Genomic DNA, 27,224 nt, shown 5'->3' on the forward strand with positions numbered 1-27,224 from the left:
GCTGTGCTGCCAGTGAAACTCTGGCTCAGACACTCCCCAGGTTGGTATCTATGCTCTGTCAATCCAGTGAATGCCTTTGCCTCTGTCACCTGCTTGAGATTTATTTGTGAGACAGGGGGGTGTTTGCAAGGATGCAAGGACATTGCAGGAAGGCGGGAGGGGAGGAAATGACAAACAAAAAATGCAATCTGGAAAGTGAAGGGCTGCCCCCAGATTGTTGTGGTTTCGCCCCTAGAACATGTGCAATAGGAATAAAGAAATGAACAGCTATACATACACAAGCTCGACCCCATGTTCACGCAATCCCATGACTGCAATCATGGAGCAGGAATTCTAACATCCCTCACCCCCTTCCATTCTCTCAGTCATCTATCCATCTATCCATCCATCCCCTACCCAACCCAACTCATGAATCACCTTGGCATTCACCCTACAACACAAGAAAGCTATCCCTTCTAAGAGTGCCCAATTGACATATATATTGCACTTTCAAATTTGGAAAGATATTCCTTTGATTCAATATCAACATGTTTATGATTTTGGCTTCATTGGCCAAGCAGGTAAGACTCGGTCCTGAAAACCCTACAAGTACTTTTTTATTTATTCAGCTGGTTCTTTTTTCTCGGGGCACATGTACACGGCAAACTTAAAACTACACGTTACATAGAATCGTAGAGTCAGAAGCGACCACGGGGGTCTTCTAGTCCCCTGTGATCCTTTTGCCCAGCGTGGGGCTCAAACCCACAAACCTGAGATGAAGTGTCTCGTGCTCCACCAACTGAGCTAAGGAAGAACCCCGAAGGAACGGAGCTTTCTGAGAGCTCTGAGTCCTGCATTAGGATCCCTACCTGCCCCTCTAGAAACATAGCACTTTGGATAACTTGGTTGAAAACAAACTAGTTTGGGTCTGTAGTGAGGACACATATCTTCATTACACTGTATATGTAATAAAACACTAGGGTCTTGGGTTGCCTTGGTTTGGTTTGTAAAGAATAGCTGTTTCAGGAAAGGGCAATTTGGAGCAAAGCAGCAGTGCTGAAGCCCTTAGCCCACTTTCTCCTTCTCCAAATTCTCCTCCTCACCCCGTAGTCCCTTTTCTGTTTATTATGAGCAATGCTATGTTTGGTCCATGCTGCCAGTGCCTGCAGTCTGAACCACTGGTTGATCAGTGGAGCGTCTCCACCCCCATCGTTCTGCCCGGACGCTGAGGTCCAGCGCCGAGGGCCTTCTGGCGGTTCCCTCATTGCGAGAAGCAAAGCTACAGGGAACCAGGCAGAGGGCCTTCTCGGTAGTGGCGCCCGCCCTGTGGAACGCCCTCCCTCAGATGTCAAAGCGATAAATAACTACCTGACATTCAGAAGACATCTTAAGGCAGCCCTGTTCAGGGAAGTTTTTAATCTGTGATATTTTACTGTATCTTTAGTTTTTATGGAAGCCGCCCAGAGTGGCTGGGGAAACCCAGCCAGATGGGCGGGATACAAATAATAAATTATTATTATTATTATTATTATTATTATTAGGGCACTTACTACTGGGCTTCCTTGTATTCAGGTTGTATCAGCTTGCCCAAAATCATCCTCCATCTGGAAACATACAAAGCGCCATTGCATATCTATCCCTTAGGGCTCATGGTTAGTGTTTTGTGTTTTTGCTAATTAGCTGCCAGGCAGCTGCTCCGAAGATCAGGGAGCTGCAGCCAGACAGCCACCCCTTTATGAGTCTAACTGTATGATACATGTGTTTGCAAGTGTATGTTTGATGTGTTCACTCTTCGCATTTTTAGGTGTGCTCTTAATTCTAGGGGGGGAAGTAATGTTGGCAAATGGAATCAAGGCAAGGGAGGAAAAGGGGGGGTTCTGGGATGGCAGAAGGAGTGGAATGTCAGGATAGCAAGGCTGGGAGATGGGATTTTTCCTCTTCTCAGATGCAAATCTTCTTCCAACAGTCTCCTCCTTGTTCCTTTGCTCTCTGGCGATGGCCCATTTCCTGATCTTTTCTGTTTTCTTTCCATCTGTCTATCGATCTGGCTTTTGACTGTACATCCTGGCCCTTACAGGAATGCTTTGGGGTAATTATACTTTTTGCTTCTCTTTGGGGGAATGCGGCGTGAGGGAAACATGACTTGAATGGAAGAACCTGGTTTGCTTATGTCTGTTATGTTGCTATCCATTCACATAGACTTGTTTTTCATTTGAGAAAAGTGCTTTGTGCAGTCAGGGCTATCAGAAAGTGCTTTGTAACTGCCCTTCAGACTCATTCAGAGAACTCATTATAGGGCAGGCTCTGATTCCGATTCATGCTTTCTGGGGACCGCATATGAAATATGAAGCTTTCTGTGCCAAAACCACAAACAAAACCCACACTTCCATTAACACTCGAGAATTGTTCAGCTAATATCAGCCTTGTAACAGCATCTTACTTCAAGTAGTCCTTGTAGAAGATTTTTAAATGTCCAACTCCTGCAATTTTTCACAAACCTTCATACCCAGAATTTTCAAAGCCACCATACTGAGATATGCGTGTAACTATTAGTCTCGAAGCTGCTTGGGAAAGGAAGAACCAGATGAGGAATGACTTTGTGTCTGTGCTGCAGATGCAAAAGGATCTTTGAATCATTATTTACTAGCATGACCATTGGATAAAAGGGTCAGCTTGAAGGTAGGCTGGTTGATAGACTCCTTTCAAGAACGGCACTTTGGCCTTTATGGAAGAAAACTTATTCTTGTAATTATTGGGAGCAGTTATTGTGTTTGCATGTAATATGACAGCTTTTGCCCACCTGGTTAATAATTTTAGAGCCAAAGTTCTGAAAAGTAACAGTGTTTTTTTGTCAACAGTATGGCATACCCTGTGACATTTCTCCAGTGAAAATAGGGACGTCCATTTCCATAATGATAATTTTCCTATTTATACCCCACACATCTTGCTGGGTTGCCCCAGCCACTCTGGGCAGCTTCCAACATACATAAAAACAGGCACATACTTCCACATGTGGTGGGAATGTCCCAAAATCCAACTCTTCTGGAATCAATCATACAAGAAATATGCAAAATAACTGAACAAGTATTAGAAGTCACCCCAGAACTGGCCCTACTAAACATCTTCCAAGATAATAATGTCCACTCACATCATAAAGAGCTCATAACCCACCTACTCTCAGCAGGCAGAAACATCATAGATACTGGAGAGACCTGTCAGGAGTAAGCATGGACCAATGGTATCAAAGAGTATGGGAAACCGCCTTATTAGAAAAACTGACCAATAAATTGAAACGGACACAGGGACAAATAGAAGAAGACGCCTTCACCCCACGATGGCTCCCCTTTATCACATACACAGCCCAACAAGACAAGAACAAGAATCCTCCGACAGCATACGAATCAATATGGCTAACCTGATGTAAACACACACACACATACATACCCCACTCACATACAAAACAAATCTCACTGCAGCCAACCAAAGACAACCAAGCACACCCTAGGCCAGGGGTCTGCAACCTTTAAGACAAAAAGAGCCACTTGGGCCCGTTTCCGAAGAAAAAAAAACTGGGAGCCGCAAAACTCGTCATTATAAAAACAACTTTTTGGTCACTTTTTTATTATTTCTTTGTTTGACCCCTCAGAATTACTCCTCCTCATAGAAATAAACGTTAAATTAACAAGTTACCTTTTTGTGTGTGTGTGTTCTTCACTCCCCTTCAAAACAGTGACCAGCATACATGCTCCCTTTCAATGCAGTGACCAGCGTACATGCCCCTTACAATGTAGCGGGCGGGCGGCGGGAAGGCGACGTCGGGACGGTGCGTGACTAACGCACGCACCGCCCCCATGCGACGTCACAGCCAGTACAGCGCCCGCCACAGTGGGGAGTGTCGGGGTGCACAATGCGCCTCCTCCCCTCGCTAGTATCCGCCCCGGCAAAGGTGTAAAAGAGCCACATGTGGCTCTGGAGCCGCAGGTTGCAGACTCCTGCCCTAGGCCACCCCAAACCCTCTCACCACCAAGGAAATACAAGAACCCACACAAATAAATCTGATATAAAACCCCACACATACACTAAGTAGAAGAATAGAAGCATAACCACCTGACCCCACCCCACTCACCATTCCCCCTCCCCCTCTTTCCCCCCTTTTTTCTTCCTAATTGTTTAAACCAGGGGTAGTCAACCTTTTTATACCTGCTGCCCACTAATGCATCTTTCTTGATGGTAAAATTTCCTTACCACCCACCAGTGCTCAATGGAAGGAGGATTCAGCTTGTGCCGTAGAACTCCCTTCCGCCCACCTAGAATCCTGAAACGCCCACTAATGGGCGGTAGGGACCAGGTTGACAAACCCTGGTTTAAACCAATTTATGAACCAAGAATTTACACATTGGCCACCAACAGTGAAACATGCTGTAGATATTTTCCCACATTTATTATGCTGTTTTTGTGGTACATGAGAAACCTTGTTGTACTTATTTGTATAACATTATTCTTGTTTGTAAAAAAGGTAAAGGGGACCCCTGACCATTAGGTGCAGTCGTGACCGACTCTGGGGTTGCGGCGCTCATCTCGCTTTATTGGCCGAGGGAGCCGGCCTACAGCTTACACTGTATTTTTCGCTCCATAAGACGCACCTGACCATAAGATGACCAAGTTTTTAGAGGAGGAAAACAAGAAAAGAAAATTCTGCGCAGAGTGTGTAAGCAGCTCTCGCTTTTCTTGCTTTAAAGCAAGCAAAGCGAGAGCCGCTTACATGGCTTCTGTCCCGCTTTACACAGCTCTCACTTTGCTTGCCCATCCCTCCTCCTGCCTTGCTGTAAAGCGCAGCGACGCTGGAGCAAGAAGAGGTGAAGGAGACACCAGGACAGGTGCTTTGCTTGCTTTACAGCGAGGCAGGAGGAGGGGTAGATGGGAGCCATGGCTCCTGTCCGTCCCTCCTCACGCCTTGCTGTAAAGCCAGCAGAGCAAGAGCCTCTGACATGCTCTCCGTGGCTCTTGCTTTAAAGCAAGAAAAGTGAGAGCTGTGTCAGCGGCTCCTGATCTGCTTGCTTTACAGTGAGTGACAGACAGGAGCCATGGCTCCGGCTGCGGAGGCATCCCTCAGCTAGCGACTGCAGTGGCAGCCAAAGGATCCCTTCTGCCGTCCAGTGCATTCACTTCATAAGTCGCTCAGACATTTCCCCTTACTTTTTAGGAGGAAAAAAGTGTGTCTTATGGAGCGAAAAATACAGTACATAAAACATAATAAAACATTAAATACTTTTTTAAAAAAGCCTTCCCTATACAGGATTTCCTTCAGGGGGCTTGGGGCTCGCATAACTCAATGCCGTCCAACATTTCTCCAATGAAAATAGGGACATCCTAAGGAAAAGTGGGATGAAATCAGAAACCGGGATGGCTTATTTAAATCAAGGAACCTCCCTGGAAAATAAGGACACTTGGAGGGCCTGATACAGAGAGATCCAGTATTGGTCCTGTCGTGTAGCACAGGGGTGGGGAACCTTTGGCCCTGCAGATGGTGCTGAATGACACTGCTCCCCATCCCTGGCCATTAGATTAGACCCTGCTTGCTGGTGAGCCACAGGTTCTCCGCCTTTGCTGTAGCATTTGGTTAGGCCTTCATTATGTGTCTGCTTCAGGCCACAGAGTTTGGGTACTGTTAATGGACAGCAAATTGTCAGTTGTTTTATGCGTTGCTTTCAAATTATTGGTTTGTTGCAGTGGGTGAGACGGCAATTGGATTTAACACCACAGCCAGTCCTTCCCGCTCTATTTCCATACACAGAAACCAGCACACGTCCAAAACAAATGGAAGGCAATTATTTTCTCTTTTATCTCGCTCCCTTTTGTGAACGGAACGGAGGCGACTGGAAGTTGTAAGCCAGAGTAACTCTGTGAGCTGAAACTCAGGGGAGGAGACCTCCCTGTCCCCAGCAGTTTTGAACTCCGCAAAATCTAGAGCAAAGATTACTCCTTGCTCTTCTTCCCACTCTTCCCGATACCTGAGCTGGGTTTTGAGCGTGTAGCTCATCTTCCGATGTTGTTTAAAAGCCGCCATTAAGAAGACAGAACGTTTTTGTTCTCCGTTGCTATAAAGAATGGAGATGAAATTGCAGGGAGGCCCTTTTTAGGTTAAATATTCGGAGAAACATTGTGAGTCAAGCTAGACAATAAGGCAATTTTTCCACAAAAGCTGCACTGGAAATTCGCTGGAAATTCGTAATGGTTGCTTCTCATTTTATAATTTAAAGACACAGGAGCACTCCTGAAAAGCTGTTTCCATATCTGAATACGCTTTTGTTTGTCTTTTATTCTATGCATGCGACTGAAGTTTCCTGGCTTATTGCCCAGAGGTGTTGCCTGTTTCTTTAGAAAGCTCACAGTGACAGCAGCTCCTGCTGCCTCAATGTCCGTCTTTCCCTTATGACTGCTGCAGCCAGAAGAACTAGTCTGTTAAAACAGGTGTTTAGGGCTACCCCCTTGTTTCATCCCACAACAGGCAGCAGAGACAGTGGATGAAGGGATCCTTGAAAAACTGGGTTGTCCTGGAGCTTATAAAGAGACAAGCGCTATCATTGGCTCCCAGTACGTTTACGAGCACAATTCAAAGTGTTGGTGCTGACCTTTAAAGCCCTAAACGGCCTCTGCCCAGTATACCTGAAGGAGCGTCTCCACCTCCATCATTCTGCCCGGACACTGAGGTCCAGCTCCAAGGGCCTTCTGGCAGTTCCCTCACTGCGAGAAGTGAGGTTACAGGGAACCAGGCAGAGGGCCCTCCCATCAGATGTCAACTATTTTACTTTGAAAAGACAACTGAAGGCAGCCCTGTTTAGGGAGGTTTTTAATGTCTGATGCTGTATTGTTTTTAATATTTGGTTGGAAGCTGCCCAGAGTGGCTGGGAAACCCAGCCTGATGGGCAGGGTATAAATAATAAAGTATTCTTAAAAAGGTAAAGGGACCCCTGACCATTAGGTCCAGTCGTGGCCGACTCTGGGGTTGCGGCACTCATCTTGCTTTATTGGCCGAGGGAGCCGGCGTACAGCTTCCGGGTCATGTGGCCAGCATGACTAAGCCGCTTCTGGCGAACCAGAGCAATGCACGGAAACGCTGTTTACCTTCCTGCTGGAGCGGTACCCATTTATCTACTTGCACTTTGACGTGCTTTCGAACTGCTAGGATGGCAGGAGCAGGGACCGAGCAACGGGAGCTCACCCCGTCGCAGGGATTTGAACCACTGACCTTCTGATCGGCAAGTCCTAGGCTCTGTGGTTTAATCCACAGCGCCACCCGTTTCCCATAAATTTATTATTGTCCCATTATTGCCCCATTATTATTATTATTAAGGATTAATTACAATATCAGCAAAACCCACTGGCACTTAAAAGTTGTGTGCCTTTAAATCCAAAGGGACATTTCTGGAGAGCAGGGCAGATTTGCAGGAGTCCTCATGCATTTTCGCATGGGGCAGGGAATAGTTTGCCCCACCTGTCTTAGGCATCTTGCCAAAGAATGGTTCACCTCTTTTTATCTGCTCTGTGTTCAGCATTGAGTGGATGCCTACTGCTTTGATTGGTTTTATTCAATTGTGCTTCTGTAGTATTTTCCTTTTGCATCAGTATTATGTTCACCGCTTTGGGTACCTCTGGGCCAAAAAGCAGTATATAAATAAACCATAATATAAAACATATCCAGGTCACAGTGTGATCTGGAGAGGAGGCTAAGCAGAAATTTGCACTTTCCTCTGAGACCAATCAATATAGCAGGCTCTCCAATCGAAGCTGCAACCAACTTCAATCAAGAGACATTATAAGCCAGGCTAAAAATATCGCTGGGGCTGTCTCGCTGTATTATGTAACTACCCCATTTTAAGGTTGAGGTGCGGATAGCTCATAAACATAGTGGTTGCGCATTGTATTTCAAAGGACCTAGATATCTTCCAGTACAGTGGTACCTCGGGTTAAGTACTTAATTCGTTCCAGAGGTCTGTTCTTAACCTGAAACTGTTCTTAACCTGAAGCCCCACTTTAGCAAATGGGGCTTCCTGCTGCTGCCGCCGAGCGATTTCTGTTCTCATCCTGAAGCAAAGTTCTTAACCCGAGGTACTATTTCTGGGTTAGCCAAGTCTGTAACCTGAAGCGTCTGTAACCCGAGGTACCACTGTAGATCCCAATCTACCTTCTCCCCACCCCTGTGTAGAAGAATTCCCTAATGATTGTGCCTCGAGAAGAAAGTCTTTGGCCAACAAATCTTTTTACAGAAAAATTACTTCTGGAAGAAGGCAGGGAAGGAGAGTTAGGACCTGGTTGTCATCCAGAAAGCAAGTTGTGAGTAAGGTAAAGGTGTTTTTTTGTTTTGTTTTGTTTTTGTTTTTTACTACTGGACAGGTGGTGAAACAGAAAAGTGCCCCACAGATGTGTAGGGAGGCCTGTTCTGTTTAGGGAGGTGAGCATTGCCGTGATGAATGCTGGAAAGGATGCCAAATGTGAATGTGGAGGAAGAAAACTGGGGGAAAGTTACAGATGAACCTTGCAAGCCGAGGTCACTTGAGCAGTAAAAGCAGCGGGTGACACCAGGCACTGATAAGTGTAATGCACAATGGGGGTAAAATAGCATTAATTATAATTCTAATTATACATTGTACAGTGCTAGATCTGAAACTAGCTGTTACCACTCAGGAATGCAATCTTAAAAGTACACTGAAAACGCCGGGAGAGCGTATTGCTGCAGTTTAATGTTAATAATCTCTCGATAAAAGCCAGTTCCCTCCTGGCATGGCGCTGATTCCAGGGTAAAGTGCCATTCTGACGGGGCCCTGCCCACGGGGTCGGGGATCATTTTAAGCATTCTTCTGCCTAGGGAGGAGCTGCTTGTAGAGAAGCAGCCCCCGAGTGGCTGGGAAGGGGATCTGGAGGGAAGCGCTTGAACAAAAGACCCTGGCAAATAATAATACGAAAATGGTGACACATGCATAGGCAGTATAGTTATTGGCTTCCCACTGTGTTTGCTCAGTATAAGCATTTTCATACCTATTCTTAGGTGATCCTTAATTGATTAAGGCTGCAATCCTGCACCTACTTAGCTGCTAGCAAATCCCACTGAATCAGTGCCGAATTTACATATAAGCTCAACAAGCTATAGCTTAGGGCCCCACCCCCCAATATACTTCTTCTTAATTGTATTTCACTTCAACAATTACCGTATTTTTTGCTCTATAAGACTCACTTTTTCCCTCCTAAAAAGTAAGGGGAAATGTGTGTGCGCCTTATGGAGCGAATGCAGGCTGCGCGGCTATCCCAGAAGCCAGAACAGCAAGAGGGATTGCTGCTTTCACTGCACAGCGATCCCTCTTGCTGTTCTGGCTTCTGAGATTCACAATTTTTTTTTTCTTGTTTTCCTCCTCCAAAAACTAAGTGCGTCTTGTGGTCTGGTGCGTCTTATGGAGCGAAAAATACGTTAGTTTGATAAGATACATATTTCTTTATGTGCAAATGGCTTTAGATACCTATTAGGTCCATAAATTACCATATAGCATATATTCAACATAAAAAAAGCGACAAAGAACAGCTGGACATATAAAGGGCCCCATGACCTTCAGTAGCTTAGGGCCTCATCAAACCAAAATCCGGCCCTGCACTGAATAGCTATTATTATTATTATTATTATTATTATTATTATTATTATTATTGATTAAAAATTGTATGTCACCCTTCATCTGAAGATCGGAGGGCAGTTCACAGCATAAAAACACAAAACGAGATCACAAAATACATAGTAAAACAAAAGAAAAATCAATAACCCATCTCCCACAAACTCATTCGAAGGGCAATGGGATGTTTAGGTGGCTAAAGGCCTGGATACAGATAGGATTGTACTGCAAATTGCCCGCCTTGAGGCTCGTCTTACCCATTGAGGCTAGTGGCGCGGGGCACCAAGTTCTGGAGGGCGCCAGGCGAGAGTCTGGGGAACACCGAACGAGCGTGCTGAGTGAGCAAGGGTGCGTGCGCCACTCCCGCTGAGCGTCAACTCAGTTTTTTCCCTTTTAGCCTGCAGGCGCCGAATTCTGCGGGGCGCCAGAAGGCTAAAAGGGGAAAAAACCGAGCCGGCACTTTGCGGGAGCGGCGCACAAGACCTCGCTCACTCGGCGCAGGCCCGCTCGCTCGGTGTGCTGCCTGCCATTGCCACCATGGCACAAAGTGGCCAGCTGAGCCAGGAGGTGCCGCGTCCGGCCTCCACCTCTTCCCCGCTGGAGAAGTTGCCCTCCAGCCGCTGCCTGCCTCCCCCAGCCCTTAAAAAAGGTCAACTCTGGGAAAGGGAGGGCGCTGGAGGGATCTTTGCACCACGGCGCCGGATATGCTTAATACAGCCCTGCCCGCCTTTTCACCCAATTGGTCAAATGCATTTAAATATATATATAGCCCATTTCCTAAGAATCACCATGCATGCCTTTTTCAAGATACTGTGGGAAGTACCGTATTTTTCGCTCTATAAGACGCACCTAGTTTTTAGAAGAGGAAAGGGGGGAATCCCCATTGTGGGGGGTCAGCTCAGTTGTGCAGCTTCTTTTGCAAAGGGGAAAAGCCCCGGTTTTTTAAGGATCAACTCAAAGTTGTGCAGTATCTTTTGCAAAGGGGGAAAGCCCCCTTTTGAGGATCAGTTCAAAGTTGTGCAGCTTCTTTTGCAAAGGAGAAAAGCCCAATTTTTTGAGGATCAGCTCATAGTTGTTGAGCTTACTTTGCAAACGCAAAAAATCCTGTTTTTATGGGGTTCAGCTCACAGTTCTGCAGCTTCTTTAGGAAAGGAAAGGGAGCCATTTCTACAGTTTCCAGACAGATAATCAGCCAGTCACATGTCGCTGGGGAAACAAACAGCCTCCATCTGCAGAACATTCAACAGTGGAGGCCTGGCCAAGGGGCTGGAAAGGGAGCTGGCGATTGACCACACATTCGCTCCATAAGACGCACAGACATTGCCCCTTACTTTTTAGGAGGAAAAAAGTGTGTCTTATGGAGCAAAAAATACGGTATGTGTGGGCATGCCCAAGGGAGCTTTGGGCGAGAGCTTCTGCAATGGGCGTCCTCCATCCCACCTGGTGAGCCACCTTTGAAACAGAGCAGCCTTCCCAAGATGCTTTGTGGCATCGTACAGAAGAACCCTTCTGCTTACAAAAGAAAAGCTCTGAGTGATGTGTGGCAAGAGGTTAGGTGTTTTCCTATCAGTTCCTATCAGAGGGAGAAAGGTTGTTTTCTGCTGCTCCAGAGAAGCGGACACGGAGCAATGGATCCAAACTACAAGAAAGAAGATTCCACCTAAACATTAGGAAGAACTTCCTGACAGTAAGAGCTGTTCGACAGTGGAATTTGCTGCCAAGGAGTGTGGTGGAGTCTCCTTCTTTGGAGGTCTTTAAGCAGAGGCTTGACAACCATATGTCAGGAGTGCTCTGATGGTGTTTCCTGCTTGGCAGGGGGTTGGACTCAATGGCCCTTGTGGTCTATTCCAACTCTATGATTCTATGATTCTATACTTCTTCCTTCAAGAGAATTTGAAGTTCTAATTCTTCTTCTTTTTAAACTCCTCAGTAATGCTGAGTTTTCTTTCAAGATTTTAATTTCTTTTTTTTAAAAAAAAAAAAGATCTACTGTATTTAATGCATACTGAGTTTTTGAGATTGTTAAGTCCTTGATAATAATGTTATGTTTGATTAAAAACCATGTATCTTACTGGATATTCCCAAGCTGTTGCATCCACCTAAATTAGTTATTTGGATCCCAGTTATTGATAGTATGAATCTTCTACCAGAGAATGGTCTGAAGGCATGAGACTACTATCTTGCTGGAGCCAGGCAGGTCTCTGATAAGCGCCTAGATGGTCACTGCTTAGGAATTGCAAATACACCACCTTGGGTTCCATAATGGAAGAAGGGCAGGATATAAATGCAATAATAAGAAAATAAAAATTTAAAAATACTTTTCAGCCTTATTATATTAACAACTCAGAACTAAGAAAGCCTCAAAAGTTCCTTTAACTCACATCCTCAGCTATAAAAACTTACTGATTAAATATCAATCAATCTTTATTACGGTCCAGAGACCCAACAAATCATTACAAAGCAATGCACAATTCAGACAGCCTACCTCCAGGTTAAACAAGCATTTTGTTCAGACTTAAAGATAGGGATCATTGGTTCTTGCAACCACTGATAAAAAATGGTTTATCCATTAATTATGAAAAATCTAAAATTTTAGTATTCGAAAGAAACTTCTCCCGGTCTAAATGGGTGCTGGATGCCCATAACCTTGAACAGATCAAATATGTCATCCAGCAATTAACTACTGAAGGTTTTGGTAATGAATCTCCCAATTAAATAAATTAAAGCCTGCAACCCTACTTTATAAGGGTTTTTTGTTTTGTTTTTTGTATACGAGTATTAATCTTCTTGTCCATACACATGTCTTATGTTGAGGTCAGGGACTTCTGCAACATTTCAAGGATACTTGATAGAGGGCTTGGTTCTTTCACAGACCTCATATGCTTTGTTTTATTAGCTCGGAACTAGTTCAAAATGCAAAGCTCAGATCTCTTGCATAATTCTCTCTCTCTCTCTTTCTCTCTCTAAATTTTAATTTGTCAGCATTATGCTCTGGTTTGCATAGGAGTTGCCTCTCCTGACTATTTTCTTTTTCTGACTGCCCTGAGTCAATTGTATCCCCATTTGGGCATGGTATTGTGTTCTTCCTCTGACTCAACCCTAATCCCTCTCCCTCGTTCCTGCTCAGGGTGAGGGAACTACAACTGTGCATGCTTGCTGGGAGGTGGGGAAAAATGAGCTTACCAGCCTCATATAACCAACATTGTTAATTGGTTATTGCATCAATGCATGAAGGAGTTAACACCATAGAGTAAACTGTTCTGCCAGGCTTAGCTTTGTCACTTCCCCTTTACCATGGGAGGAAACAGATAATCAAGCCTTTGTCCTCCCCCACCCCAGTCTACCTGAGAATTCAGCATGTGAGAAGGTCTGATTTGGTTGCTCCAGCTCAGCAGCATGGCTTTCACCAGCCTTTCTCAGGTTCCTATACCAAAAGTTTAGGAACTTTTACCACTAATCTTTTACCACATTTTACTGTCTGTGCAAGTTTTTTGACTGATGTATGGAAAGGCGCATGAATCTGACCTTTGGAGAATTTGTAAGTAAACCCCTTTTTTAAACTTACCAAGCATGTGGTCTTTTCCTATGCTAGGGGAAGAGGGAAACTTTGGAAGGAACTCTTAAAGGGGACAAGTTTGGAATGTCTTTATAATTACTTGGATGACGGAATTGAGGGGATGCTCATCAAATTTGCAGATGACACCAAACTGGGGGGGGGGGGGCATAGCTAATGCCTCAGAAGACAGAATCAGAATTCAGAATGACCGTAGCATATAGCAGTACATGTGAAAAGGATCTAGGTGTCTTGGTGGACCACAATCTTAACATGAGTCAACAGTGTGATGCAGCAACAGCAGCAAAAAAAGGCTAATGCTATTCTAGGTTACCTCAACAGAAGTATAGTGTCCAGATCAAGGGAAGTAATAGTACCACTCTATTCTGCCTTGGTCAGACCACACCTGGAATAATGTATCCAATTGTGGGCACCACAATTTAAGAAAGGTGTTGACAACCAGGAATGTGTGCAGAGGGTGGTGACCAAGATGATCAAGAGTCTGGAAATTAAGCCTTATGAGCTCTTGAAGGAGCTGGGTACGTTTAGCCTGGAAAAGAGGAGCCTGAAAGGAGATGTGATTGCCATCTTCGAATACCTAAAGGGCTGTCACATATGGAGGAGGGAGCATGCTTGTTTTCTCTTGCTCTGGAGGGTAGGACTCGAACCCATGGCTTCAAGTTACATAAAATGACAAAACATTCGTAAAAACTTTCTGACAGTAAGAGCTGTTCAGCAGTGGAACAGACTCCCACGAGAGGTGGTGGACTCTCCTTCCATGGAGGTTTTTAAACAGAGTTTAGATGGCCATCTGCCATGGATGCTTTCGCTGAGATTCCTGCATTGCAGGGGGTTGGACTAGATGACCCTCAGGGTCCCTTCCAGTCCAAGATTCTCTTATTCTAACACATTTGGAAGGGCATATCTTAACGTTTTTGCAGCCTGTATTTCCATGCTTTACTTTGCTGCCTATTCTGTGATTTTCAATCTCTGCTGGGGTTCTCTCACCAAAGTATACTTGCCCCAAACTTGGACCTTGGCATCCAGGAATTCTCTTCCTTCCTCTGTTTTTTTTCCCTCGAACCAACAGAAAAATGAGAAGGGAACGGGCTTAGGTGGGCCCCCTTCTCCTTTGCTTCTGACTGGCGCTGGATTGGGCAGCTCTCACAAAGCTTGTGTGCACAATGTTACCATATTTTTCGCTCAATAGGACGCACCCGACCATAGGATGCATCTTGTTTTAGAGGGGGAGAACAAGAAAAAAACAACCTCCCCCTCTCTGCTCAGCACCCCTTCAGCGAAGCGGCAGGAGAAACGGAGCCCCTTCCATTTCTCCTCCCGTTTGGCTGAAGGGGCGCTGCAAAGCTCTCCCTCTTCTGAAGCCAGGAGAGTCTTGCTCTCCCGGCTTCAGGAAAAGGAACCCAAAGCCTCTGGAGCGCAGTGGGAGCTACCGCTGTGCTCCGGAGGCTTCAGGCGGCTATCCCTGAAGCCTGGAGAGCAAGAGGGGTCGGTGCGCACCGACCCCTCTCGCTCTCCAGGCTTCAGCGAAAGCAACGCGAAGCCTCCGGAGCGCGGAGGGAGCGCTCCCTCTGCGCTTTGGAGGCTTTGCGTTGCTATCGCTGAAGCCAGGGAGCCTGCATTCGCTCCATAGGACGCACATACATTTCCCCTTTATTTTTGGAGGGGGGAAAGTGCGTTCTATAGAGCGAAAAATACGGTAGTTGAAGCCATGAAGAGCAAGGGAAAGTTGAGCTGGGGAAGACTGACAACTGCTGCTGCTTCTCCTTTGGATTGAGACTGTGGATGGTGTCTTTGCTGGTTGGCATGAACATCCATGCATATGGATGGGCTCTGCCAGAAAGGGCCAGGGTTCATCGTTCTGCCCGGACACTGAGGTCCAGCGCCGAGGGCCTTCTGGCAGTTCCCTCACTGTGAGAAGTGAGGTTACAGGGAACCAGGCAGAGGGCCTTCTCTGTGGTGGCACCCTCCCTGTGGAACGCCCTCCCACCCGATGTCAAAGAGAAGAACAACTACCAGACTTTTAGAAGACATCTGAAGGCAGCCCTGTTTAGGGAGGCTTTTAATGTTTAACAGACCACTGTATTTTAATACTCTGTTGGAAGCCTCCCAGAGTGGCTGGGGAAACCCAGCCAGATGGGCGGGGTATAAATAATAAATTCTATTCTATTCTATTCCTGCCTCCACTGGAGACTGATGAACCAGGATGGCACCTCATATCTCTTCTTCCCTCCTTCCCTATTTACAGACTTTATGGGGTGGGAGGAAACTGGGCAGCGTTGCCAACTTAACCAAACAAATCTGGTTCGATCTGTTTGTGTGCCCTATTTCACCTCCGCTGAGTCCTTGTTTTTCATCAAGTGTGTGATGTGTTTACTGTGATGATTTGGTTCCCCTGCCTGTGGACATGTTTGTGTTTTTTGTAAACGAGTCACATCCCGTGATTTGCTTCATCACAGTGAGGTGATATAAGACGAAGAGTTTGAGATGTTTGATCCATAGTATTGTCAGAGCTGCCTTCTTGGCAACACATCTCATATCACAACAAGCTTGACTTTAAACCAGGTGCAATCTACACCTCCCTGAACTCAAACAAAGAGAAGAACAATGGTATTTGTACCAACCGCTGCAGAAATAATACACTCTTAATAAAATAAGAAAACTGCTTTAGCCTCAAAATTGAATTGGGAGATAAATTCAGCTGAGTGAGTTTGGAGAAGGCATTTATTACAATATATTTAGATTTTGGTCAACACAGTTGGTTGTGAGTATGTTGAAAAACACCAAGGTGGAATCTACACACATATAAAAAAGGTTGTGAAAGTGCTTTTTTAAAAAAAGTTTTGAAAAATACATTGAGTTTTGCATTGCTCATTGTTGCCATCTAGTGTCAGATTAATATTTTGCACTTTACAACACATTTAAAACGTTTTATTTGCAGCTGAGTAGCTGAGTCCCAAGTAAGCAAGGTGCTATCTTTCCCTGGGCTATTAGTGCTGGAATTATGCAAGTTTTCAAGTTTCATAGAATTCTACATATGCTCCTGAAATAGTAGTACCTGCCCAATAGAGCCCTATGTAATTCCAAAGCTTTCATATTTCCACACCAAAAGTCCAATTATATCGCCTGGAAAATTTTCTCTTTCTTTTGAATAAGCAGGCCTTGTTTCATAGACTTCTGACACCTGGCGCAGGTATCAGTTTCAGGAATGCAGCTTCTCAAAGAGGACAGAAGTATCTCTCCTTCCCATCTCCCCCATCTGTAATTGCAGTAGGCAGTACAGTTATTTGCTGACAATTTTGTGAATGCGGCGAGATTTGAACTGAGGATTTTGAAGCTCACAATCTTGTCTCTGCTTGCATGACTAGTTTTTCTATTCCTGCCTTGCTTCTCCATTCTCTGCATACATGCAGGCGAGTTATGTGTCTGTTTCCTTTAAAGTAAGGCCTGATGAGCTCAGTGGGATTTAACTGCTAAATCTCTGTCTTTCTCAGAGCTGATGAACAGTCTGATCGCCCAGAAGCCTGCATGAAGCTTAAAGTATACTAAATACTCGGCTTTTAATTGAAGTCTGAAGCGAAGCTGCTTAACTGCATTCTTCAAAATCTGTACTTGATTTGTGGATTGTCCCCACTGCCGCTGCCACATTCTTTGGCTTTGAAGCCTGGTATAGAATGTTGACCCCAAATTTATTGTCTGGAGTGGGGCTCTGGGCTCATGTCCCAAAAACTTTTAAATACCTAGCAAGGCTCCCTCCAGTCAGATGAGAAACTGCAGTGATCAGCTGTTCAGATAAAGGGTGGGGCGTGGGTCTGGCATGTGCAAACATTTCTGAGGGATGCACACATCACCCGCTGGCATGAGAACTGCGTCATCTAGAAATGGATACCTGTCCCCTTGTAAGTACAGTGGTACCTCTAGTTACGAACTTAATTCGTTCCGGAGGTCTGTTCTTAACCTGAAACTATTCTTAACTAGAGGCCTGCTTTCGCTAATGGGGCCTCTTGCTGCCACCGGCACACAATTTCCGTTCTCATCCTGGGGCAAAGTTCTCAACTCGAGGTAACTCTTCCAGGTTAGCAGAGTTTGTAACCTGAAGCGTTTGTAACCTGAGGCGTTTGTAACTCGAGGTGCCACTGTATCGCCTTTGCTAGATCATGGTAAAGGTGCTTTGCCTTTCTGGTGGAAATTTGGCTGCTGTGAGGTGGAGAGGACAGGAAATTTCCCCTTAAACCAGGCATGGCCAAATTTGGCCCTCCAGATATTTCAGGACTACAACTCCCATCATCCCTAGCTAACAGGACCAGGGGTCAGGGATGATGGGAATTGTAGTCCCAAAATATCTGGAGGGCTGAGTTTGGCCATGCCTGCCTTAAGGTAACTTAAAGATAACACCCTCTTGTGATCCAAGCCCAATTGTGGACATTGCCCTGCTTCCCCAGTAGTCCTCTCACATGCTCCAGAAAGGCTTTTGGGGAACTGCCAAGGGAGAGATGGGCAGGAAACTTTCCTTCCATGAACTTTAAGTCCTTCTCCCCTCCCCACCGCATGAGTGGATTGGGTTGGAAATGTGTTCGATTTGATCATTCTAGCACGTGTGGAAGACTCTACATCCTAATCACATGCTTATCCTTGCATGCCACTATATATAAGAAAGAGGTGACTATTTATGTGTTATAATCAGTGCTTTTTTTCTAAAAAAAATGTTTAGGGGTACTCTCATTTAGACTTGAAAAAAATCGCCATTTTATAGTTCAAAACAGGGAAAATAAATACAACAAATGGACAAAGGTACCAAGAACATGCATTACCTCATATTACACAGCTCCCAGTGACTTCCACATGGGCATGAGGTTGTGTGCACTAACATCTTCCCGACTTTCATCAGCAAAAACAGCACACATCCACATCCCACACTGCTTCACACATTAAACGCTCGCTTCCGTCTGAGGCTCAGGAAACACCGGGAACAGAAATGAGGCCGCCATCGGAGGTAGCAACTGACAATTCACCGTGCTAGAGAAGAATTTTTTCAAAAAATATTTTTAGTTTCCTCTCCCGTTAGATTCACAAAATGTTTAGGGCTATGCGTCCCACCCAGAAAAAAAGCACTGGTTATAATTATAGATTATTACACCGATAAAACTGTTTTTTAAAGCATGCTGGGAAAGAGGCATTTTTTCCTGCTGCCATTTGATTAAAAGAGAAAGCAAGAGAATTGCTCAAACCTACCTGGCATGTGAGCTCAGGACACGAGAGCATGGTGGCATGATGCCTTTGCGGCAGATGGCCTAACTCAGCAGGAGTGTAGGTCACCTGTTTTAACCTTGTTTTCTCACTCTTTTCTCACAATAATAGGCAGTCAATGAAAGTTGTTGCCGGTTTGTTTGCTTTTTAATGGTTTCAGGCTGCCTGAGGCTCGTGACCACGGTTTCCATAATTTCGATTTTAAAATCTGTTCCTACTGTATCGTGATTCAAACACGGCCCCGTGGTTTTCACACAGCATTCTGCAAACCCCTGTGATCCTGCAACGAGAGCATCGCTGGGAGCAGGCAAGCTTCCCAGTATGACAGCCTGTTCACCAATCGCCATTTCCAAACTGGCAGCAGCAAAATTGCTGGGAATGTCCTAAGCGGTGGGGTGAATCCCAACAATGCTCGCATGCGCCACGCATTGCATGAGTTGTGCACCCTCCAGAATCTCTTATAACACACAGCGCTTCCTCAACAGGAAAGTCTGCATGGAAGGTGTTCTCTGTGTTAAAAACCACGGAGTTGTGCAATATTATAAATGTGTTTTCTAACCCCACCCAGAAGTTTGATCCAGTTTCTTCAACCTGTGCACATGTCAGAAAGTCATAATTTGCGGCGGCATCGCATTGAGTTCAGTCTGTGTTTGAGGGGCTCATATTGTTCTCTTCCTTTTGTCTTGTTTTGTTGTTTTGGGCGGTTTTGTTCTCCTCTCAACTGTACAGGACGAACAAAGGTCGGGACATAAAAACTATTAAGTCTCTGCGTGTTCTGCGAGTCTTGAGGCCTTTGAAGACCATCAAGAGGCTGCCCAAACTCAAGGTATTCTTGCTTTGACTTGTGATATTCCCTCAGATGAGTCACCTTTGTTCAGAACAGACCCCCCTGAGCAATGTAGGGCAGTTGCTGCCTTTTTCGTTAAGAGTATACCTACCTGAAGGAGCGTCTCCACCCCCATCGTTCACCCCCTGAGATCCAGCACCAAGGGCCTTCTGGCAGTTCCCTCATTGCGAGAAGTGAGGTTACAGAGAACCAGGCACAGGGCCTTCTTGGTAGTGGCGCCCGCCCTGTGGAACGCCCTCCCTTCAGATGTGAAGGAAATAAGCAGCTATCCTATCTTTAAAAGACATCTGAAGGCAGCCCTGTTTAGGGAAGTTTTTAATATTTAATGCTGTACTGTTTTTAACATTTGACAGGGAGCCGCCCAGAGCGGCTGGGGAAACTCAGCCAGATGGGAGGGGTATAAATAATAAATTATTATTATTATTATTATTATTATTATTATTATTATTATTATTATTAGAGAACACTTATTCTGCTAGCATAACAAAGAGCAATGGAGAACAGGGATTTCATCCCACTAACGGTTGCGTAGAATAGGAAGATTTGGCCGGTACAATTCAACCAAATCTGGATTACCAAGTTAGTTGGTGTACATATCATTTTAGCTGCCATGGCTGCTTCCCAAGGAATCCTGGCGACTGCCATCGGGTATGACAGACCCTACCCCACTTGCAAAACTACAGTTCCCTAGATGGCCTTGCAGTGACTGTTTAACACCTGCGGTGGAAATATATGTCCTTTGTTTTGCAGCGATGAGAGAAGCTTTACCTGCTCAAATCTCTCTTTTTGATATAGCTCTTACAAGAGCCTCTGTCACTCACTGCACTGCCAGAGACGCTGGTTAGGCCTGTTCTTCCTTGATTTGCACTTTCTGTACATGCTGCTTGCCTTGATGCGAGTGAAGAAAATGCTTTGACAAAGGAGGCCATTTGTGTCCATGGCTGCTTTTTCCTATGATGAATCGCACCCTTTGGGTTTGCCTCCCCTCTCAGGCCGTCTTTGACTGCGTCGTAACTTCGTTGAAGAACGTCTTCAACATCCTCATTGTCTACAAGCTCTTCATGTTCATCTTTGCGGTCATCGCCGTTCAGCTCTTCAAGGGCAAATTCTTCTATTGTACGGACAGTTCAAAAGATACAGAGAAAGACTGCATGTAAGTACACTGCAAAGCATCTAGCCTTGCATCGTGGCACAATGACACTTAGCTCTGGTTGGGCGCCTTTTCAGGATGGCACCAGCATCATCCCAGGATCTGGTGGGTACACTGGGGGTAAGGGTTTACCCCCGACCTGGGTGAACCCTTTGACCAATGGCAGGCAGGTTGTGGTGCTGGCCCCGCCCCTGAGGTGGATCACACCGAGCCGGCAGACTTTGCCCCCATCCACTCCATGGAGAAAGATGATGATAGATGATAGATAGATAGATAGATAGATAGATAGATAGATAGATGATAGATAGATGATAGATAGATGATAGAGATAGATAGATAGATAGATAGATAGATAGATAGATAGATAGATGATAGATAGATGATAGAGATAGATAGATGATAGATAGATAGATGATAGATAGATAGATAGATAGATGATAGATAGATAGATGATAGATAGATAGATGATAGATAGATAGATAGATAGATAGATAGATAGATAGATAGATAGATAGATAGATAGATGATAGATAGATAGATAGATAGATAGATATAGATAGATGATAGATGATAGATGATAGATAGATGAGAGATAGATAGATAGATAGATAGATAGATAGATGATAGATAGATAGATGATAGATAGATGATAGATGATAGATGATAGATGATAGATGATAGATGATAGATAGATAGATAGATGATAGATATTACTGTTTTACAATTTCAGATATTCATTTTACATTCTTAAGATACCAATGACTTCCCTTCTCTTTCCATGGTTCATTTTACATATCTTAAATCCCTGCATATTCTACAAAAACTATACCATTCAGTAGTCCATTATTGCATCCATCAAGACTTATTTACATGGTTGAATTTTTCTTAATGCTGTCAGCATTTTCAGCTGCACACAATTATTTTCCATATATTCAGTAAACGTTATCCAATCTTCTTTAAATGTATGTTCTCTTTGTTCTCTTATTCTATTTGTCAAGTCTGCAAGTTGTGCGTATTCTGTCAACTTAAGTTGCCATTCTTCTTTGGTTGGGACCTCGCTTGTTTTCCATTTTGGGGCTAAAAAAAACACAGGCCAAAGTTGCTGCATACACAAATAACCTTTTCTGACACCTGGGGATTTCATCTTGAATTATTACCAACAAAAAGGAATCTGTTTTTGGGGGGAAGGTACTTTTAAACATTCCCCCCCCCAATTCATTATAGATCATTTCCCAATACTCTTTTACCCTTTCACCCCATGGACATTTAAACCTGGAGGCCTTCTCCAGTTCCTCATCCAGTTCATCCCTTTCAAATCTATGATTCTATGACCCAAGGTCCATAATGGGAGGAAAGGGTCTCCAAAACTCCCAGGAGAAGCATGGACTCGTATTTTTCTTTAGAGCAGGAGGCTTGATCTTGACCTGTCAGTTTTATTTTCCTTCAGGTTGCACTAATCCTGCTGTGGTGGAGCAAGGACAGACACCCAGGTCTTACCTGTAATCTCCCTGCTCTACACCACACCTGGATATAAACCCCACTGCAAGACTCAGACTATCTGGGCCTGTCTCAGTTCCAGAGGGTGCTGGAAGGTCTGTTTTTGAAGTGAAAGAGGCTCATAGGGGAGGGAAGATGAACCATCCTGGAATCGGCTGCCTGCCACCCTGTAATCCTCTCCTCACTACTACCTGCACTTCTGCCCCCAACTCAGCACCCTTCTGACATTAAAAGCCTGGGCAGTGTGAGAGTGACATTGGGAGAAAGACTGCGGGGAGGTGATTTGCAACCAGAGGGAGGATTTCAGAGCCTCCTCTCCCTGTGTGCTGTGTTTCACACCTGATTACTCTAGGAGTCATCCATCCCCCTGCCTGCTTTGGGCAGGACCAGTTTTAACAAAGGCTGCCGCCACCAACACATAAACGTGGGTTGTGCACTATAGATACAGCATTGCCCCGCCTTTGGTTGTCTTCTTCCTGCTTCTCGCCTTTCTCACTCCCTTTATTTTATTTCTTTTTTTTTAAAAAAAAAGTGTTTATTTGGTTTTCAAATTAAAGTTTTACAATCACATATCCAATATATAACATAGAAACAAGATTCCAAGGAATCTCCTGGACTTCCAGGAGAGCCAGTGTGGTGTAGTGGTTAAGAGAGGTAGACTCGTAATCTGGGGAACCGGGTTCGCGTCTCCGCTCCTCCACATGCAGCTGCTGGGTGACCTTGGGCCAGTCACACTTCTTTGAAGTCTCTCAGCCTCACTCACCTCACAGAGTGTTTGTTGTGGGGGAGGAAGGGAAAGGAGAATGTTAGCCGCTTTGAGACTCCTGAAGGGGAGTGAAAGGCAGGATATCAAATCCAAACACCTCCTCCTCCTCCTCCTCTTCTTCTTCTTCTTCCTCTTCCTCTCCTTTGTGGGTCCTATTGTTAATCATTTCCTCCTGCATCTTTTATAATAAGCCAATATTTTTACATCTCCATTATGTCCAAAATTCACCATTAAACTATAAGTGTTATTCCAGTCCTGCTAACAGTTTTAACTGTTTACAATGGTTTTTAAGATAAATTATATTTCCCCCCATTCCTTATTGGTCTTCCTGATTTCTGATTATTTTTGCCAATTCAGCATAATCCATCAACTTGATCTGCCATTCTTCTCTGGTAGGGACTTTATCTTCTTTCCATCTCTGGGCCAATAGCATCCAAGCAGCTGTGGTCCCATACATAAATGGTCTTTTCTCCTCCCTTGGGATGCTCTTTCTCACACTTACTTGGTTGAGTAAGGACTTAAGACACCCCTTTCAAGGAAAGGAAAAGAAAGAATAAAATGGCCCCATATTATTATTGCCATTATTATTATTTATGAAATGTATGTACCACGCTTCCTCGAAGGATCACGGGGTTGTTTACAGTATCGGCTTAGACCTCTTTCACCCTGACAGTGCGGCAGTGAAAGGCTAATCGCCATCTCCCTCCATCTTACAGAGGCCACTATGTGGACCACGAGAAAAACACGATGGAAGTGAAATGCCGAAAATGGAAGCGCCACGAATTCCACTACGACAATATCATGTGGGCTCTGCTTACCCTCTTTACTGTCTCCACCGGAGAGGGGTGGCCGCAGTGAGTATTTCCTTTCTTCCTTTTCAGTGAGGTTAGTAGCAGAAGTGTTTGAGCTTAGCCTTAACTAGTCCAAAACATAATGGAATGCCTGGTACGTTTACGTTTCAGTGGCAAAATTACTCGAGAGATTAAACGCTGCTCCCAAAAGGAGGTTTCTTTAATTCTTTCATTTATTCGTTCGTGGTAATGAAGCAGGGACAGATCTCTCGATCAAGTTGCCCTCTCATCCTGCAGAACTTCCAAACAAAAGTCTCCCATATCTACTTGACCAGCTTATCTGCCAACAGCAATAACTTTAGTGTCACTAGCCCAGTCCTGTGGAATGCTCTGCCAACAGAGATTCAACAGGCACTTTCTGTTTCAACCTTTAAACTGCTAAAAACCTTTCGAAGCCACAAGGTTATGCTGGCAATTCAGAAAACGCCCTTCCATAATGGTTAGTTGGTGGGCTCTGGTTTTAAAAATTCTTGACGTGTTTTTATGACTTATAATTATCGTTGTAAACCACAATGGTGTTTTTTTTACACGGCGGCATATAAATATTTTTCAAAAATAAATAGATGTGTGGATAGGCTGTTAAACTGGGTCGCGCGTTATTTTTGTGCAGAGGAATGCTCTGAGGATGGTTGAGCCATCTGCATAGGGTAGATGATAGCTCAATCAGTAGAGGGTGAGACTCTAAATCTCAGGTCATGGGTTTGAGTCCCAGTCCTGCATTGCAGGGAGTTGGAATAGATGACCTGTGTGTTCCTTTCTGGCTTTATGATTCTATGTGGCCTTTCTTTCTTTCTTTCTTTCTTTCTTTCTTTCTTTCTTTCCCTGTGTTCCCAGGGTTCTGCAGCATTCGGTGGATGTGACTGAGGAGGACCGCGGCCCCAGCCGCAGCAACCGCATGGAGATGTCCATTTTCTATGTGGTGTATTTTGTGGTCTTCCCTTTTTTCTTTGTGAACATCTTTGTGGCTCTCATCATCATCACTTTCCAGGAGCAAGGAGACAAAATGATGGAGGAGTGCAGCCTCGAGAAGAACGAGGTAACGCTGCGGCGCAAATGGGGCAGGCTTGTGTTGTGAGAGAGGGGTGGCATTGTTATTTATCGCTTGGGAAGCTAGGCAGATACTTCCAAAGCATTTGGAACATCTGGATTCACACTGTTCCGGTGCTGGCTAGAAGTATCTCATGATTACAGTGGTACCTCTGGTTGCGAAGGGGATCCGTTCTGGAGGCCCGTTCGCAACATGAATAGAACGCAACCTGCAGCAGCGCGTCTGCGCACACGCGGGATGCGATTTGCCACTTCAGCGCATGCGCGTGACGTCATTTTGCGCGTCTGTGCATGTGTGAGCAGCGAAACCTGGAAGTAACCCTTTCCGGTACTTCCGGGTCGCCGCGGGATGCAACCTGAAAAAACGTATCATGAAGCAAATGTAACATGAGGTATGACTGTATAAGTCGTGAAGGGGGTACTTTTGTGAGTTCGCAACAATACAATAATTAGCAATGGGGGTAATAATTTGGATGCCAACTGACAGTTTTTCTTCTTCTTCTTCTTCTTCTCCTCCTCCTCCTCCTTCTTCTTCTTCCAGAGAGCATGCATTGACTTTGCCATCAGTGCCAAACCCCTCACCCGTTACATGCCACAAAACCGTCACACCTTTCAGTACCGGGTCTGGCACTTTGTGGTCTCCCCATCGTTTGAGTACACCATTATGGCGATGATAGCACTGAACACTGTGGTTCTAATGATGAAGGTGAGGAGAACCTGGGGCGACATTGACCGGCTTCCTGGCAATTACAGTGATCTGGTACAACGGGAAAGTTCACTTTTGAGCATGGTTGCCCCCTGGGAGATGCCTTCTCTTCCCTCCTGATTCAGCTCCTTGGCTATAAAACAAAGCAATTGAGAATTGTGAATGATGGGGAGAACCTGAGCAGCATTTCACACAGATGGGGAACCTGATGCCCTCCAGATGTCATTAGACTACATCTCCCATCAGTCCTGACCGTTAGACATAGAGCTTGGGGATGATGGTAATGGGAGTCTAGTAACACCTTGAGAGTCAGAGGTTCCCCACCCCTGGACTAATTTGATTGTTTGCATCTCTCTGTGGTCTTGGGAAAGGTTCTTTCACAGCCCTGCTCCCTGGGAGTGCCAGGGATGGAAGATGGACCTTCTGCGTGCTACTTTAATATCAAAAATTGTCTTCGGTCATTTTAAGTGGGTTAAAAATGCATTAAATGAAAAAGAAGCATATGCTCTACCTCCAAGAAATGGTTTTTCCACATTTGGGGATGCAACTAAGGATCACTTTTATCCTATACAGTCATACCTTGGATCTCAAAAGCCTTGCCTCCCAAACAGATCGGCTCCTGAATGACCGAAACCCAGAAGTGAGTGTTCCGGTTTTCAAACGTTCTTTTGAAACCCGGACGCCCAACATGGGTTTTGCAGTTTCTGATTGGCTGCAGGAGCTTCCTACAGCCAATCAGAAGCTGTACTTTGGTTTCTGAATGTTTTGGAAGTCAAATGGACTTCCGGAATGGATTCCGTTCAACTCCCAAGGTACAACTGTTTTTGGATGGACGTCTCAAGTCATTTAAGCATACATACGTTAACTTAAATATTTAGCGTGTAAATGTGACCAGCGCTTATTCTCAAGCATGGATCCTATGCACATATATACAGGAAGCCATCACTTCCTATGGGTCCCTGTCAAGTGTGCAGTTTTTGTCGTACCTGAGCTTGCTGCCTTTCAACGTGTGAAGCGTCCACCTACAGCTTTCGCTGTTCGCCAATCTGTTTAGCAATAACATCATAAGACCACACTTGATGTGTGTTTCAATTGTGCTTTCAAGTGTTTTCATAACTTCCCCTCATATGCACATATATATATATATATATATATATATATATATATATATATATATGCAAGCACACACGCACACCCCATCAGTTATATTCTCATAGGTTGTGTAGCAGCTGCCTTTCTTCTGTGCTACTGGCACCCTGCGACAATTAATTCCAGGGGCCTTTATCACTTGCCACACTTTGTAATCAGAATGGATGTCCCAAGCAGCTTCACAGTGAATAAAAAGCCACAGAGAATGCCAAACTGGGTAAAGTTGTGTTGATATATATCAACCATAACTCTTGCTAAGGTAAAGGTAAAGGGACCCCTGACCATTAGGTCCAGTCGTGACTGACTCTGGGGTTGCAGCGCTCATCTCGCTTTATTGGCCGAGGGAGCCGGCGTACAGCTTCCGGGTCATGTGGTCAGCATGACTATGCCACTTCTGGCAAACCGGAGCAGCGCACGGAAACTCAGTTTACCTTTCCGCCGCAGCGGTACCCATTTATCTACTTGCACTTTGACGTGCTTTTGAACTGCTAGGTTGGCAGGAGCAGGGACCGTGCAACAGGAGCTCACCCCATCGTGGGGATTCAAACCATTGACCTTCTGATCGACAAGTCCTAGGCTCTGTGGTTTAACCCACTGCGCCACCCGCGTCCCATAACTCTTGCTACCAGCTGCCAAATCAGTGAATTCCAGGACGGCAAACAGGAACAGAACTTGCTGACGAGTAACTTGATTTTTAGTTAGCTTTATTATATACAGCAGAGTAAAGCACGGCTTTGTACAAGTTACTATATACACAG

At 44.9% G+C, this 27,224-nt stretch overlaps 1 protein-coding gene across 1 annotated transcript in view; it reads left to right on the plus strand.

Moving 5' to 3' along the window:
• CACNA1E (calcium voltage-gated channel subunit alpha1 E) overlaps positions 1 to 27,224 on the plus strand; it is a 471,774-nt gene that overhangs the window by 383,775 nt on the left and 60,775 nt on the right. The window contains exons 27-31 of the mRNA XM_077928105.1: positions 19,183 to 19,279; positions 20,293 to 20,453; positions 23,430 to 23,567; positions 24,399 to 24,600; positions 25,153 to 25,317. Coding sequence (XP_077784231.1) covers positions 19,183 to 19,279; positions 20,293 to 20,453; positions 23,430 to 23,567; positions 24,399 to 24,600; positions 25,153 to 25,317 — 763 coding nt within the window. The remainder of the gene's footprint in view (positions 1 to 19,182; positions 19,280 to 20,292; positions 20,454 to 23,429; positions 23,568 to 24,398; positions 24,601 to 25,152; positions 25,318 to 27,224) is intronic.

This window comes from Podarcis muralis, chromosome 5 (genome assembly GCF_964188315.1).
Source record: "Podarcis muralis chromosome 5, rPodMur119.hap1.1, whole genome shotgun sequence".
NCBI classification, from domain to species: Eukaryota; Metazoa; Chordata; class Lepidosauria; order Squamata; family Lacertidae; genus Podarcis; species Podarcis muralis.